We start from the raw sequence: 13760 nt of genomic DNA on the forward strand, positions 1-13760 counted from the left end.
CCTTGACTGTATGAAGTTCATGTTCTTACATTTATTAGCAGTTGGAGCCTAAGGTAATTTATGATTCATTTATCCATGTTTATTTTTTAATGATTGATCTTATATAGTTCTGGGAAAAGGCACAAGCCATAATATATTCTTTTCTAAAAGCTATTAGGTATTATATGCTCTTTCTTGGCTGATAAGTCATAGTCTGTCACTGAATACATTGCAGAACGTGAATATGTAGCTTTTATTTATGAAATAAAAGTCAGATTATGGCCTTGCCCAGAGCATGAGCATATTGGGGTATAAGATAGTGCAAGATCTGTGCTTTCAACTGCATGTTGTAATAAAATTGCCTTTGTCTTATGCCCTCATAAACTATTTGTGATGTGCTCCTGCGAGTGTCTATGTTATCCCATATATATCTGGGTGCTGTAAGATTCTGTTTGCTCTCTAAAATTGAGGGGTCAGGATTGCAAAGGAAATGATTTCTCGTGAACAATCAATTAAAAAAACCTTGTATTGTACTAGTAGAAGTAAATTTTTGTGTTGACACACCTGATAATAAATCCATAGGGAAACGTGTAAGTAAATATGGGGAATATATCCAGAGATTCCTGCGCTGAGGACCCTAGGATACCAAGTTAACAGGATGATATAAAAATTGGTTTTATCTATATCACTTTGCTTTCTATTATTCAGTCTCTGTGATCTGAATAAGTCATAAGAGATTTGTGTAAGGTACTCTGGAATTCAGGAAAGTGAATTGCAAAAAAATTAAAGATTTTTAAAAGCAAGAAATTTCACAGAATATTGTTAGATATCATGCTGTAGTAAAAGAGACTGAGATAAATGTTTGATGAAGCAAAAAATGAAAAGTCTATAAAGAGAAATTATTGGCTAATCAGTTTATTTCATGATTTTTTTAGACCTGCCAATGTCTGCTATTTAGTGTTCAGAAGGTAGGTGATTGTTCTAGTGATTGAAAGAAGCATCTCACATCGTGTGGCATAGTAGTACATATTCTGTTTTACTGAGAATGTAACACCTTTATTTTATTTTATCAGACAGGAAGCTTTGCTTGCTGCAATTAGTGAAAAAGATGCAAATATTGCCTTGCTTGAGCTGTCTGCTTCAAAGAAAAAGAAGACTCAAGATGAAGTAATGGCTCTTAAACGAGAGAAGGACAGATTAGTACATCAGTTAAAACAGCAGGTGGGGAGACATTATTTTTCATACTTTCATGGCAACAGAAAACCGGCATTATTTTCATTTGTACTGTTTTATGCTGATGTCCTTTTGGAAGTGTTCAAGCAAGGTCTGACGTGTGACACCTATTGCAAAGCCAGGATGTGTTCCATTTAAGTGTTAATTGCTTATCTGGAGCTGTTAAGAATCAGCTGCACATTTGCTTGGCTTATAATATTATATGCAGCCAATACATTTTGTTTTCCTTCTTCATATAGTTTCCAAGTTTCTTAGTTCTGTGAGAGAGGGGAGCAGATGCTCTTTGCATAAAGCAAGGTCTGTCCATTCTGTTAACTCTTTTTAACCCTCTCTTGTTCAGTTATTTGCTTATCTGTTGTAAAATAATTGTGTTTTCAGAAGGCTCCAGGCTTTCTGAGAGATTATATAGAGATTGTGATTATCCTTAAAATGAATTTTCAAATGGGTAAAAAAAATCACTGTGTCTTCAACATTATAAGTCATTTGAGATTGAAATAAAACCCACATGGTTAAAAACAGATATTATCACATATATTCCAGCCATGATGCAGTTGTGTCTCAAGTCAGTCCCAGGAGAAATTTCACCAAAATTTATATGATAAATAGGAAGATGTGCTTCATGCTTTTTATTGCTTCATCCCATTGTGCTGCCCAAGAGGAGATGATGTTTAATTCCAAATAATTATAGGGATTTTTGTTTTGGTTTGCTTTGGAAAAGAGAGGGTAGTTATTTTCCTTTTTTAGATGTCTTCCTTTTTCATCTTCATCTTAGGTTACTGAAGAGTAAATGAATACACCACTCTGCCACATTCCATACTTATGGATATTTTAAAAATGTTTAAACTGTTTTTAAACAGTTTAAAGACCTGGGCAACTGTTTTATTGTTGTGCTTGTTTTGGTTTGGTGTTGTACCTTTAAGCTATCACTGGAAAGTGTTCAAAACATTCATAACTTTCTTCAGACAGAGAGAAGGAATAGCAGAAGAGGATTGCTAGAGAAGCATTGTGTTGGATAATTTCAGTTAGAATTGTAACCAAATACTTGAAATGCCTCCATTATTTATAGTGATAAAGATCTTCAGTAAAGCTATTTAACTAGATTAAATTGATGCCAAAATAATCTCCCTGTTATCTCAGACACCACAAAAAAAAAAAAAAAAGAGTCACCAGGAGCAGGAATGTGGTTTAACTAGGTCACCTCTTTATTACACTTAAGAATTATCTGATAATAGAGGTTGGAGACTTCACTCATACTTCTTTGATCCCTTTGGGGAGAACCAGTATCAACCCCCAAAGGATTCTCATGTGCACCCACCACAAAGGTTTGCTCTGACTTTGCTGGGGTCAGTGGCAGATTCCCCCCTGTGGGATTCACCCCCCAGTTCCTCCATTTCCTTGAGAGGTGCTGTCTCTTGAGCTGTTTCTGATTCACGTGAATCATCAGCTGCAGCATCACTTGTGTTCTCCTGGTCTTATTTGTCCCATCCTCTATTGCCACAGCTGTTACGCTGCGGAAAGAGAGAATTCAAAAAAGCCCAACTTCTCTAGCCTAATGTGATCATCAAAGGAGAAATATTTACAAATGTTAGAAGATGAATCACTAGATAATGCTAAACATTAACATAAAGCCCGAAATTTGTCCGTGTTCTGTGTTGTAAGAGGAATTTTTGCTTTGAGAGGCAAAATAACATGTTGGTCTATGATAAAAAGTCTGTATTCTTCCATATATATCCACATTTTCTGGCCATCAGGAATGTTGAACATATTGTAAACCCCTATTAAGACATTGATTTTAAAATAATTTGTCACAATTTTTCACACTGCAAAAGAAAAAGAGACATCTTAGAGAAATGAAATATCCTGCCTTTGTTGGGAAATGAGAATATTTATGATTTATTACAATAAAGCAACAGATAGGCATATCATATTTTAGAGATTAAAATGTTATTTACATGAATGAGTTGAGTCATCTTTTTATGGATTGTGACTGAGTTTAAGTAAAAATTCTATTATTTTTAAGCTGGAAGAAGAGAATAGTTTTTTATGTAAAAGCCTCGATAACAGAAAAATCACTTGCATCTCAGTGTATTCAGCTGTAAAATTAGTAGTAATAATTCTAACCTCTGTGTTAGAATTATTACTATAATAGAACTACTACTAAGTACTGTTAGAACACCTTCTCACAAGAAACAAATGTATTTAATTGTAATGATTTAAATAAATTTAGCAGCTGCCATCTGTCAGTTAAATATTTATTTTTTAGTGCTTAAATAATTGGGAATAGTAATACACTCCTAGCAAAACAAAATCACTGGTATTTCTTTGATTCATACACCAAATGCTGTGTTTTCAGAGCTGTAGAACTTTGTAGTAGGCTTTAAAAAACCTTAGAATACAGCATTAAACAAAACCACTATGTGGGCTTGGCTGAGTGATTACATAGTGTGTATAATCACCTTGGCCAAGATTCCTTTTGAGAATTCTGAGAAGCTATTTTTAGATACATTTGTACAGTGATGCAATCCTTCATGAAATAATTAGCTAAAAAGGCAATTTTTAGAACATCTCAAGAGATTTTGGTAAGAGCAGAAGATGCTGCTATGTTACTGATTTATCCTGAACTTTGATACTGCAAGAAATTTTCCCAGTTGTCTCTTTTCATTTTTAGGATATAGTGCCAAAAATGTAAGTGCAGTTGGCCAAGATGCAAGGTCTTCTAACTCCTTGAGAGCATTTTTTTTCCTTCTCAAAACATGAAATTAGAAACCTTTTCAGTGCTTTCAGGACTGCAGGTGTACAGAATACTCCGGCCAGAGGCAAAGCTGGTGTTTGGCAGAGTTCTCAGTCTTTTAGTTCACTGCTCTATGTTTCATTGCATCAACATATTGCTAATGCAACAAAAAGGGTGAGAAACAATCAAGGAATTTAAAAAAATGTGTGTAAGCACACTTCCTCAGCAAACTAACAACTAGCAATGTTTTCTCCATGCAATACACAGAATTATTTCTTGCAGATTACCCTGTAAATATTTTACAAAGCTCTTTCAGCAGCAAACGAATAAAGTGGAATTGGAGGCAGCCTGTTGCATTCCGTACACTGTTCTAGTAAAGCACTTCAGAAACCTTGCTACTGTGACATTATTGTGGTGACATTCAAGAATAACACAATACCCTAAATTGCATTTTCCCTGATAGATTAATTCAGCTTTATTACACTGTGTATTTTATGATAATGAAAGTGTTTATATTACTGTATGAGAAAAAAGAATATTGTTAGAAGTTGTTGTGATTGTGATTATTCTGGCAGGCCAAAACATTGTTCTGCAGCACTGTGAACGAATTAATTGTGCTTAAGCTCTCTATAGAATTAACAAGCATGGGAGCAAAAAAGTCATGCAGTGGTTTCTTACAGTGCAGACATTGTCATCTGCAGCACTTGTGAACAGCGGCAACTCTAGCGTGGGTTCCAAATCACTGTTGCTTGGGTTTCTGATGCTATACAAACTTAATCTTTCTGATTGCCCTGAATTTCACAGTGTGAATATTATAGAACCACATAAGTTTATTCTTTCTGTTGTTGTCGTTGTTGCTATTGTATTGCGACTGTGTTTACACAGGTCTGCTTCAGACAGACATTTATTGTGCAGTTGAATCCGAGTATAACTGCACAGTGAGTAAGAAGCCATTCACATGGATGCTGCAGACATAATTAACCACTCTGCTGCTTTTTTACCTCTTCTGTTTATGCTGTTTACTATTATTCATAATATTGGTCTTGTTCAAGCTTTAAGCACCTAATTTTGAACAAAAGAGAAGTATTGAGATCCTTAAGTTTTAGTTTAATTTTTGTTGCACTTATGCTACACAAGTTCTTTTTTATTTTGGATAGATAAGAATAGATGTCCTAATGACTTAATAATCAGCCTGGTTATTTTTTCCTTTAAAGTTCTCAGAGAATCTAGTAAAATGATTTTAAATGTGGCTGGTTAGATCCCATTTATGTCAATACAAGGCATTCAGTGGCCTTACTATCTTAAAAATCTTTTTAGTTTATACTTTTCTATCCATTAGAAATACCCTAATGTAATATTTCTGCGTGTCCTAATACTGGGCTTTATTCTCCCAATTTTTACCCTGATTTTTGAATCTGTGTTTTTGAACATGCCTCATGACAATCATTGCAATTGAGTTGCATCTCAGTTTTGCTCAGTGCAGATTCCTGTGGGGGTGAAAGTGCAGAGTGCCACTTCTCCCTGTAGCTTAACACAGGAGGGGCACAAGGCAGGAAAGACAACGTGTGAGTGTAGCTAAAAACCCTTTGCCTGAACACCTTAGTTGATTCAAAAGACATTCTGTGTTGGAAAAATAACGAAAATGTTGGCAGCACTCTCATGACACTTTTCACATATTCTCAGTAAGATCTGACAATTTATATTATAAAATTTGGCGGACTTGGGTCATAGCTGGATGTAGCATCACTTTTTCCTCCTTACTCTCTCAGGAATCCAAAGTCTCTTGCAGGGTATTTTTACACCAACCTTTTCCAATGAGAGGAGCTTTTTTCTTGCCTGTAGCAGTCAGCCCCTGAAAACAATACAGGCTTGGTACATAAGCCCTTTCCTGCTTTAAAATCTGTTTCTGTTTGTTCTGTGTTCGGAGTTTTTTTGATTCTTGAAGAATCTGTGTCACAACTTAAACCTGGCCATGGCTCAAGGCAGCCTTTTTTCACTGGTGATAATCTGGTTGAAAACTTATCCTAGAACTTTGTTCAGACAAATGGTTCAACTTCACTGGGACTGAAAATCTTAAATGGAAAAAGGAGGTAATGCAGATTATATTAACACTGGAACTTTTGAAATTCTGGCTCTGGCTTGCTTGGTAGGTGAAAATGATTATTAAGTATCTCAAATAAGAGTAATGAATATCTCCAGTATAACGATCCGAACTCCCAAGCCAAAAGGATTTTTCTCCACGTGACATATTTTAAACAAATCCTTATGTTATACTGCAGTGTACCCCATGATAATAAGACTAAATATAGTTTAACACTTGATCTCAAGTGCTGTGCTAAGAAGCCAGCTATCAAAAAAAAAAAATAGTGTAAAAACTGGGTGTCAAATATTTCTGATGCTGTAATTGTGGATAAAACTGGTAATTCTGACAATCCAGCATCAAAATGAAATTAGTTATATGTAAGGTGTCTCAAGCATATCCAGACAGTAGTGCGATGTTATCTCCATTTCAGTCCATATTTAATTATATAACCCATTTATTGAAATATATGTTTTATTTAGCAATATTTGCTGCATACAACGGAAGAAATGTAGTAATTTCAACTTAAGCTACATTTTGTATATGATACAAATGGGAGACCTGGGCTTGTTACTGAAATTGTAAAAATTACAGCTGAAACTCACTATTCAGACATTAAAGATGGTAAAAAATGACCAGTACTGTTAACCAGAGATTTGCAGTTTCAAAGGTCTTATTTAGCTGCCGAAGTTTCTGATTCATGTCTGGTTTTAAATAATTATTATGGGGAAGTATCTTTTTAATGAGTTATTTCCTGTTGTAAAAAGGAAAAAAGAGAACCTTCCTTCTTCCGTTGCTTGTCTGCTTTTAGTAGGACCTGGCCTGAGATGTCCTCAGGCAGCTACAGTTTCAGAGCTTTAATTATGCTTTTAACCCACTTCTTTGTGTCTAGGTTCTTACATACTTCTATGTAATTACCAAGTTTAGTAGTAGGACTGAGACAAATACCTTTAGCATGACTTGAGCCTATACATTACTGCATGTGCTGTATTATTACAAGATATTTCCTGCGCTTCAAGCCATACTTTTGATTCACAGAGCCTTTAAAAGACTTCAAACCCACAAATTCAAAACGCAGGAAAATGCACAAAAAAAAAAAAAAAAAAAAAAAAAAAAAAAGTCCGACAAGCCATGTTCAATTCAACATAGCTTTGTTTAATCACAAGTGTCAGAAAAGTTGAAACTTGGCCTCAGTACTTTAGATAAGTGTCTGCTTGGCACTTGGAAGTGCTGCCTGTCTCCATCTGCCAAGTGTCCAATATCCCAGCTGGTGTTTGGGAAGCTGTTGTCCTTCAGCTCGTGAAGAGGGAGGCTTACTCTGAGCTTTAACTTCTTTCAGGGTAAGTCAGTCACATTTTGTAATCTTGCAAAGCAGCAGGTGTAATGGTTGTTCAGGTCAGTTAAATAGTGCTCTAATTAAAGAAGAGCTGAAGTGTCTGTAAAGCTTCTATGCTCACGTTCAACATTAAATTACCAGACCTGAGTCTTTGAAAAGATTTACATAGAAGTTGCTTTGCACTGCTGCAGAGGAGTCGAGAGTATTAATTCATCCAGCAATTGATTTTGTATTTTCCCTGGGAGGAATGCTGGATTTAATGAAAACTTGGGAAATAGTCAATACCTTCTCTTAATCCCTATTTTCTGTCCCAGGAGGGCGGACAGGGCCTGAACATCAACTCCCCTGGGTTACATGTTACAGATTATAAGAATTCAAAGATTTAAATGTAAAAACGCCATGTGAATTAAGTTTAGTATGCCACTAAATAAGATGTGAAAAATAAATATATGTGTACTTTCTTAGCATGAAGACTTGACTGGGTTCCTTTCATTGTATGGAACAGTCTTATCATGAACGAGGTAAAACCTAAAAAGAGTTAATTGCAGAGTAGCCGAGCTTTTCTGCAGTAAGCTATCATGCACACTCTGAGCCTGTATGCATCCTGTCTCTCACACTTTCCAAGACAAGTCATACACTATAACAGGAAAAGAAAAACATGCTTATTAGCCCATTCGGAATTTTAACAGGGAAAAAAAAATTGTGTTCTTCAATGGAGGCAGGAAACAAAGCAGCAAAACTCATGTTAAAATGGAGTTAAGAGTAAGAATGTAAGAACAGATTACATTACAGGGATGTTATAAAAAGAAAATGCATAATTAAAGCACTCAGTAAAACATAACACCGCCCCATAGTGATGCATTCCAACACCCATACGGTTATGATTATCATACTTATTTAGCATTTGGAGTTGCTGGTTAGTTAACATACTGTAATGTTTTTGTTATCTTTTGCTTACCGATGAGTGCCTGCAAACTTAAGAGTCTTAACCTCATTTTTTTTTTCCATTGTAGTTTTCTTGGTGTCTAAAACCTCCCTGCATAAGCAACAAAGAAGCCTTAATCAAATATTATTGTATATTTATTCTCATTGAAGGCAATTTATTTTGGGAATAATTAGCATGATGTTGTTAGTATTACTCTGTTAAAAGCGGCCTGAATAATTAGCATAAAGTAATACAATCTCTGGAAGTCTATTTTAGTCCACTTCTTCCATGTAGCTCTAATACTGGCAAAAAATCCTTCAAAGCAATAACTGATTTACAGATCCTCTGGCTTGTGGAAAAATGACACTTCAGTCAAAACCATACTTGGTGGATGTGTTTTAACAACTTGTCTCATTTAATCATGTGGATTCAAGAAGAGGGCTACCATTAAAAATGGAGCAGTCTCAAGGTCGGGCTTTCTAACAATAGCCTTGGAATTTTCTTTTCTTCTACAGCTGAATAATTAGTGAAACAGTGCCCCAAAGTATATCAAGTAGTTTTAACAAAAGTTTAAACTTTAAAGCCCTGCAAAGGAATCTCTCCTAAGGATCTTTTCTAGATGGCAAATTAATCTCACTCTTTGGCCTATTTTCACATTACTTGTGCAGGATACAGGTATCTCTGTAGGCTTGAGATGCTAAAAGCAGGTGCAACAACGACAGTGAGGTTGAACATGATTTTTTAGAGGCTCCAAGGTTGGAACATGAACTTGTTATTTTTGATCTCAGAAAAAATATTTAATTATGATGAGACAAGAGAAGTGGAATAAAGGAAAACTTGCTGAAGAGGATTAAAAAAAAAAAAAAAAAGAAAAAATAATTAGTGAATTTTATTAAATTCTGGAAATACAGGCTTTACACAACATTGAGTTTTAGTTTCCTTTGTGGCTTGTGGTGACTCTTTTGTTATCAAAAGTCACCATAAGGGTTACTTAGGAGCAGAGGATTGTGTTGCCTTCTGAAATGCCTTTTGCAGCTACTTTCCAAGACTGTCTTCCTCTGTAGTCTACATTGTTTTATTGTAATATTTGTTTGTTTGGTTTTTTTTAATAAGAAAATACACTGTTTTTATAAAGTTGTGATTCTGTGCAAAATTTTATAATCCCTTAAAAGATTGTGAGTGGCAAGTGTAATTTCTTGAACTTTAGGGTTGTTTGAGGTCAAGTACAGCATTTGCTATAACATTTAAGGAACTGTAACTTGCTGAATAACAAAACCACTATAAATTGTATTCCATGCCAGTTAGTAACTTCTGAGTTGTGCAGCAGTAGAAATGGTAAAGAAATTCTTCCCTTGTCTTCAGATGACAACAATTTTCAAAGAACCTGCAAAAATTTTGTTCTAATGTGAAAACTGATTTCGTTTGGAGAGAGTAAGGCCAGAGGTGGCTTAATTAGCAAATATTTTGTTAACCCTCTGTTAATGCAACTGGAGCTTGGAGCACTGGGTTGATACAGGAGAACCAGTTGCAGTTGCACATTCTTTCAATAAATCTAGGTTCATTCCAATAAATTCATGCAGATTCTGGATAAACTTGGTGAACTCTGAAGAAGAGTCTGAAGAAGGCAATTTTTTTAGTTCATTGCCTTTTTCTTTTTCTAAAATATTGCCTCAGGAGAAAAAAAAAAGCTCAGATAAAATCACCTATTATTAAAAATCATGAAGGCTTGAACTAAATGCCTGCCCCATGAAGTTTTCAGAGTCTTTTGTGAAAATATTAGAAAGCTTGTTTTCAAATAGTGAGATTGCAAAAAAAAGCATTTCTGTGTCATTGGAGACAACAAGAGGCCATTGCAGAATCAAACTTTGAATGTGGGACTCTAGATTTTAAATTTTGTGCTTTAAGAATTAGACCCCAGGATAGCTCCAGGACAGCTTCCAGGCCTTATATCTGCCTTCTTCTTATAGAGGGAAAAAAATCCCACCCTGCTGAAAGTGAATAGTCTAGAAATATTTCAAATTCCATTAAATGAAGAGAGAGTGAGAAGAAAAAATCCAAAGGAAAGTAATATCTATTAAATTGTATTACACCTATATCCCAGAGCAACAAATCCTACTATTTTTCCTCATTTGAACTTCATTCATGAGAGTTTCATTGTTAACTTGATCCAGATGACAGATGAAAGCATAGTTCCCTATTGCCACCTTGCTAAAATATTTTGTAAAAGACAGTTTTAATATTACAGTTTTACAGTTACAGATTGCTGTTAAGCTGTTTAGTCTGTTACCAGTCAATCAAAGACTTTCATTTCACGATATCCTTCCTTAAATTCAACAGACTTTTAGGAGGACAAGAAATATCTGTCAGTTTTCTTACAGTGCTAGATCATAAATTCTTTGTTAAGTGGGTTAAAAATTCAGTTACACATACCATTCATGACCTTGACAGCTTAGCAAATAACGATATTGAATGATCAAAGACAATTGTTTCAAGCCTTAAGGGTTAATATACCTGTGCAAATAGATCTAAGCTGCTTTTAATTCCTTGATCACGCCTTTATTTCAAAATAAAGGCAGTATTTTTTGAATATAGTCAATAAATTAAGAGCAAAAAAAATCTGAGGACACTGTTTAGGCTAGAACTAATAAGGCCATACCTGGTCTTTAGGAGATACAGTTAATTAATTGTTGCAATTTGTAGTTAATGCATTTTTCTTTTCTAGTGTAAATCCAAATTAAAACCTGTTCCTTCTCAGGTGTGGGCCTGTTGTTCTCTAGACATTTTCAGAAAGAGCTGTTGGCACGACAATTTTTTTGTCAGAGCTGTGGCTAGGTAAATTTTGTGAAACCCCATTTTCCGGTTTGAGAGGAGAATGTTAATAAAAGTTTGACCTGTGCAATATAACTATTTCAGATAAGGGGTGACTTGTGCAGAGCAACCCGTGGTGCACATTAGATATTACACAGTTTGAATGCATGTGTGATCACCACTCTGTTTTTCATTAACTGTATATTTCAGGATTCAATTTCTTGATTAGCTTGAAAAGTCATTGACTAATGTGCTATTCTTTCTAAAGAAACGTAAGGAAAGGTTTTTCCTATTCAAGGAACTTGAAGATGTTGCAGGAAACGACGGCATTGCTGGGTCACTGCGTGGTATTTTCCCCTCTCAGGCAGTACTGAAGCAGTCCCCGAATGTGTTGATCTGGCACCCAGACCATGAAGATTTTCGTCTGACTGATAAACCGGTGTCCCAACACGTGCACACCTCTCTGTGTGTGCCTGTATGTAGGTGTAGGGGTGTGAAGCCCTGGGGTCCTGAACAAATCCCAATGTGGTTCATTAATTCCTTCCTCAAATAAAAAATACAGTTGGCATTTCAAAGCCTGCTAAACATCAAGTAAGTAATGTTACGGACTTTTGTTTAGAGGATGTGACTAGGACTGTATTGTTCTTTACTTTTGTTGTTCTCCAGAAATCCTCCTGCTAGTCCTTCTCTCAAAAGTCTTGCTTTTAAAAGTTTGAAGCCATAAGCTGTCTTTGACTTTGTTAAGTCAAAGCTAAGCATACCTGGAAAATACAGTTTAGTGTGGAAGTTGAGCACTAACAGTAGCTAAAGAAAAGACAAACAGAACATCGAAATTATATTTGCTACCATTTGAAGAGCTGACAAATAAAAACAAAAGCTTTTAATGTTTTGCCAGATAAATTGCATCATTTTAAGAATTAATGACAGTTACCAGTTGTGTCGAAATTTAGATGCTTTGATGGTTACTAGAGTGGAAAAGAAATTCTCATTTTATATTTCTTGTATATTTTGCTCCCAGGACAGGCACACTAAAGGAAAGCGACTAGAGCATTAACATTTCTTTGTGCACATTTTATTGCAATCTGGCATGCAAAAGGAAGAAACATTAGAAGTAGTTTATTTATATTTCAGCACCAAATTAGAAAGATGACATCATTCATTTACAGTTCTTATCCCATGACACGCCTAATCCCCAACACCTCATTACAGAGGACACTTTTAGGATTGCATATATCATCTTGTTTAACTTTTGCATTCTTTATGGAATACAGTTGAAAGGTAGGAAATTTAAGGCTGTTCATCGATAAGAAAATAAACTAATAAAATTTTAGGAGCTTCCCCAAAGAGGCAGGGTATGACAGGGTTTATAGTAAGTGGCTTATTATTTGTCTATTAATTCTCCATCTTTTCCACTCTTTTGTTCAAAAGGCCTTCCTCTTTGAATCTAAATACAAACAGACCAACTATGATGATTCAGATTGAGATGACCTTTTCAGCAAAATCAGTACAAAGTCACGACTGAAATTCATTCAGCTGTTTGCTTCCATCTTTGTATTTGGGAGGGAGAAAATGGAATATTTCCAGCTGTGCAGGTTCTTCTCACTCTATAACATACTGAGAAAATCCTCTTACAGTGCTATGGAGATGTTCAGAAAATCTGACAGTGCACATCTGACCTGTGATTTTTCCTTTATCTTTTTGTTATGGATGCCTTGAAGGTTTGGTTGGGTTAGTTGGTTCTTTTTACTTAAACTGAGTACAGCTCCCCTCCTGTAAAGTAGTTTTCTATGATCCTCTATGGAACATCATGTGAAGTGCTTGAGAAACATTGTGACAACTGAAAAAAATTAATTGCTGAAAAGGCTCATCAGGATTTCCTAGGATTCTGTGTCTGTTTTCCTTGCATTAGACTTTGTTATTCTTGAAATGTTATGTAATACGAATATTTAGTGTGCTTTTTTTTTTTTTTTTTTTTTTTTTTTTTAAATCCCTTTTAAAATTAAGCAAAAAACATTAAAGTTGGGAAATTTAATAGCAGTCTCCGAGTTTTACATTTTCAATTAAAATATACTTGCCAGTGAAATTTTCGAAACAGAGATTTTGATACAGGATTGTTGTCAAAGGAAAATAAAATTACAGCAGTCCTGGAAGTAGATTTACCACATACTAGCTACGGGACATGAGTGGGGTTACCATGAATCCTGCTGCCTTGGAGCATGACATCAAGTTAAGTCTGCTATCTTTCCTTCAGTCATCTGCATGGTATTAATTTTATATGCCTCTAACTGATTATTTTAATTTTGGAAGAGGTCTTTGGGAGTTGACAGTATTTTTTTCCTTGGGTTTTATTAGTGAAAATCTGATTAAAACTTGATTGCAGTTTAACAGGTTTTCCTGAGAGAGTCCTGGTACCACAAAAAAGTAGCCGTTGTATTCATTGGTATCAGACTATTGGTAGTAAGATGTTTTTGGTGTTATGAGCAAGGTTGGAATTATTCAAGTCTATGCATTTAATGGTATGGAATAATTGTAATAGTGATAAAGAGCAGCAATGTATCTTGTTATCCTATGGTGACATGGATTTTATTATCTGTACACAGCTGTAGCTGAAGTGTTGATCTATTTTTCAAGATCTATGTCTTGGACTTCCTTCCATTCAGTAATGTGT

The 13760-nt window shown here is 35.2% G+C and overlaps 1 protein-coding gene across 1 annotated transcript in view; it reads left to right on the forward strand.

The window, feature by feature from the left end:
* ERC2 (ELKS/RAB6-interacting/CAST family member 2) overlaps window positions 1-13760 on the forward strand; it is a 425106-nt gene that overhangs the window by 288056 nt on the left and 123290 nt on the right. The window contains exon 17 of the mRNA XM_058422224.1: window positions 1053-1200. Within this exon, the coding sequence (XP_058278207.1) occupies window positions 1053-1200 (148 nt within the window). The remainder of the gene's footprint in view (window positions 1-1052; window positions 1201-13760) is intronic.

This window comes from Hirundo rustica, chromosome 12, assembly GCF_015227805.2.
Source record: "Hirundo rustica isolate bHirRus1 chromosome 12, bHirRus1.pri.v3, whole genome shotgun sequence".
NCBI classification, from domain to species: Eukaryota; Metazoa; Chordata; class Aves; order Passeriformes; family Hirundinidae; genus Hirundo; species Hirundo rustica.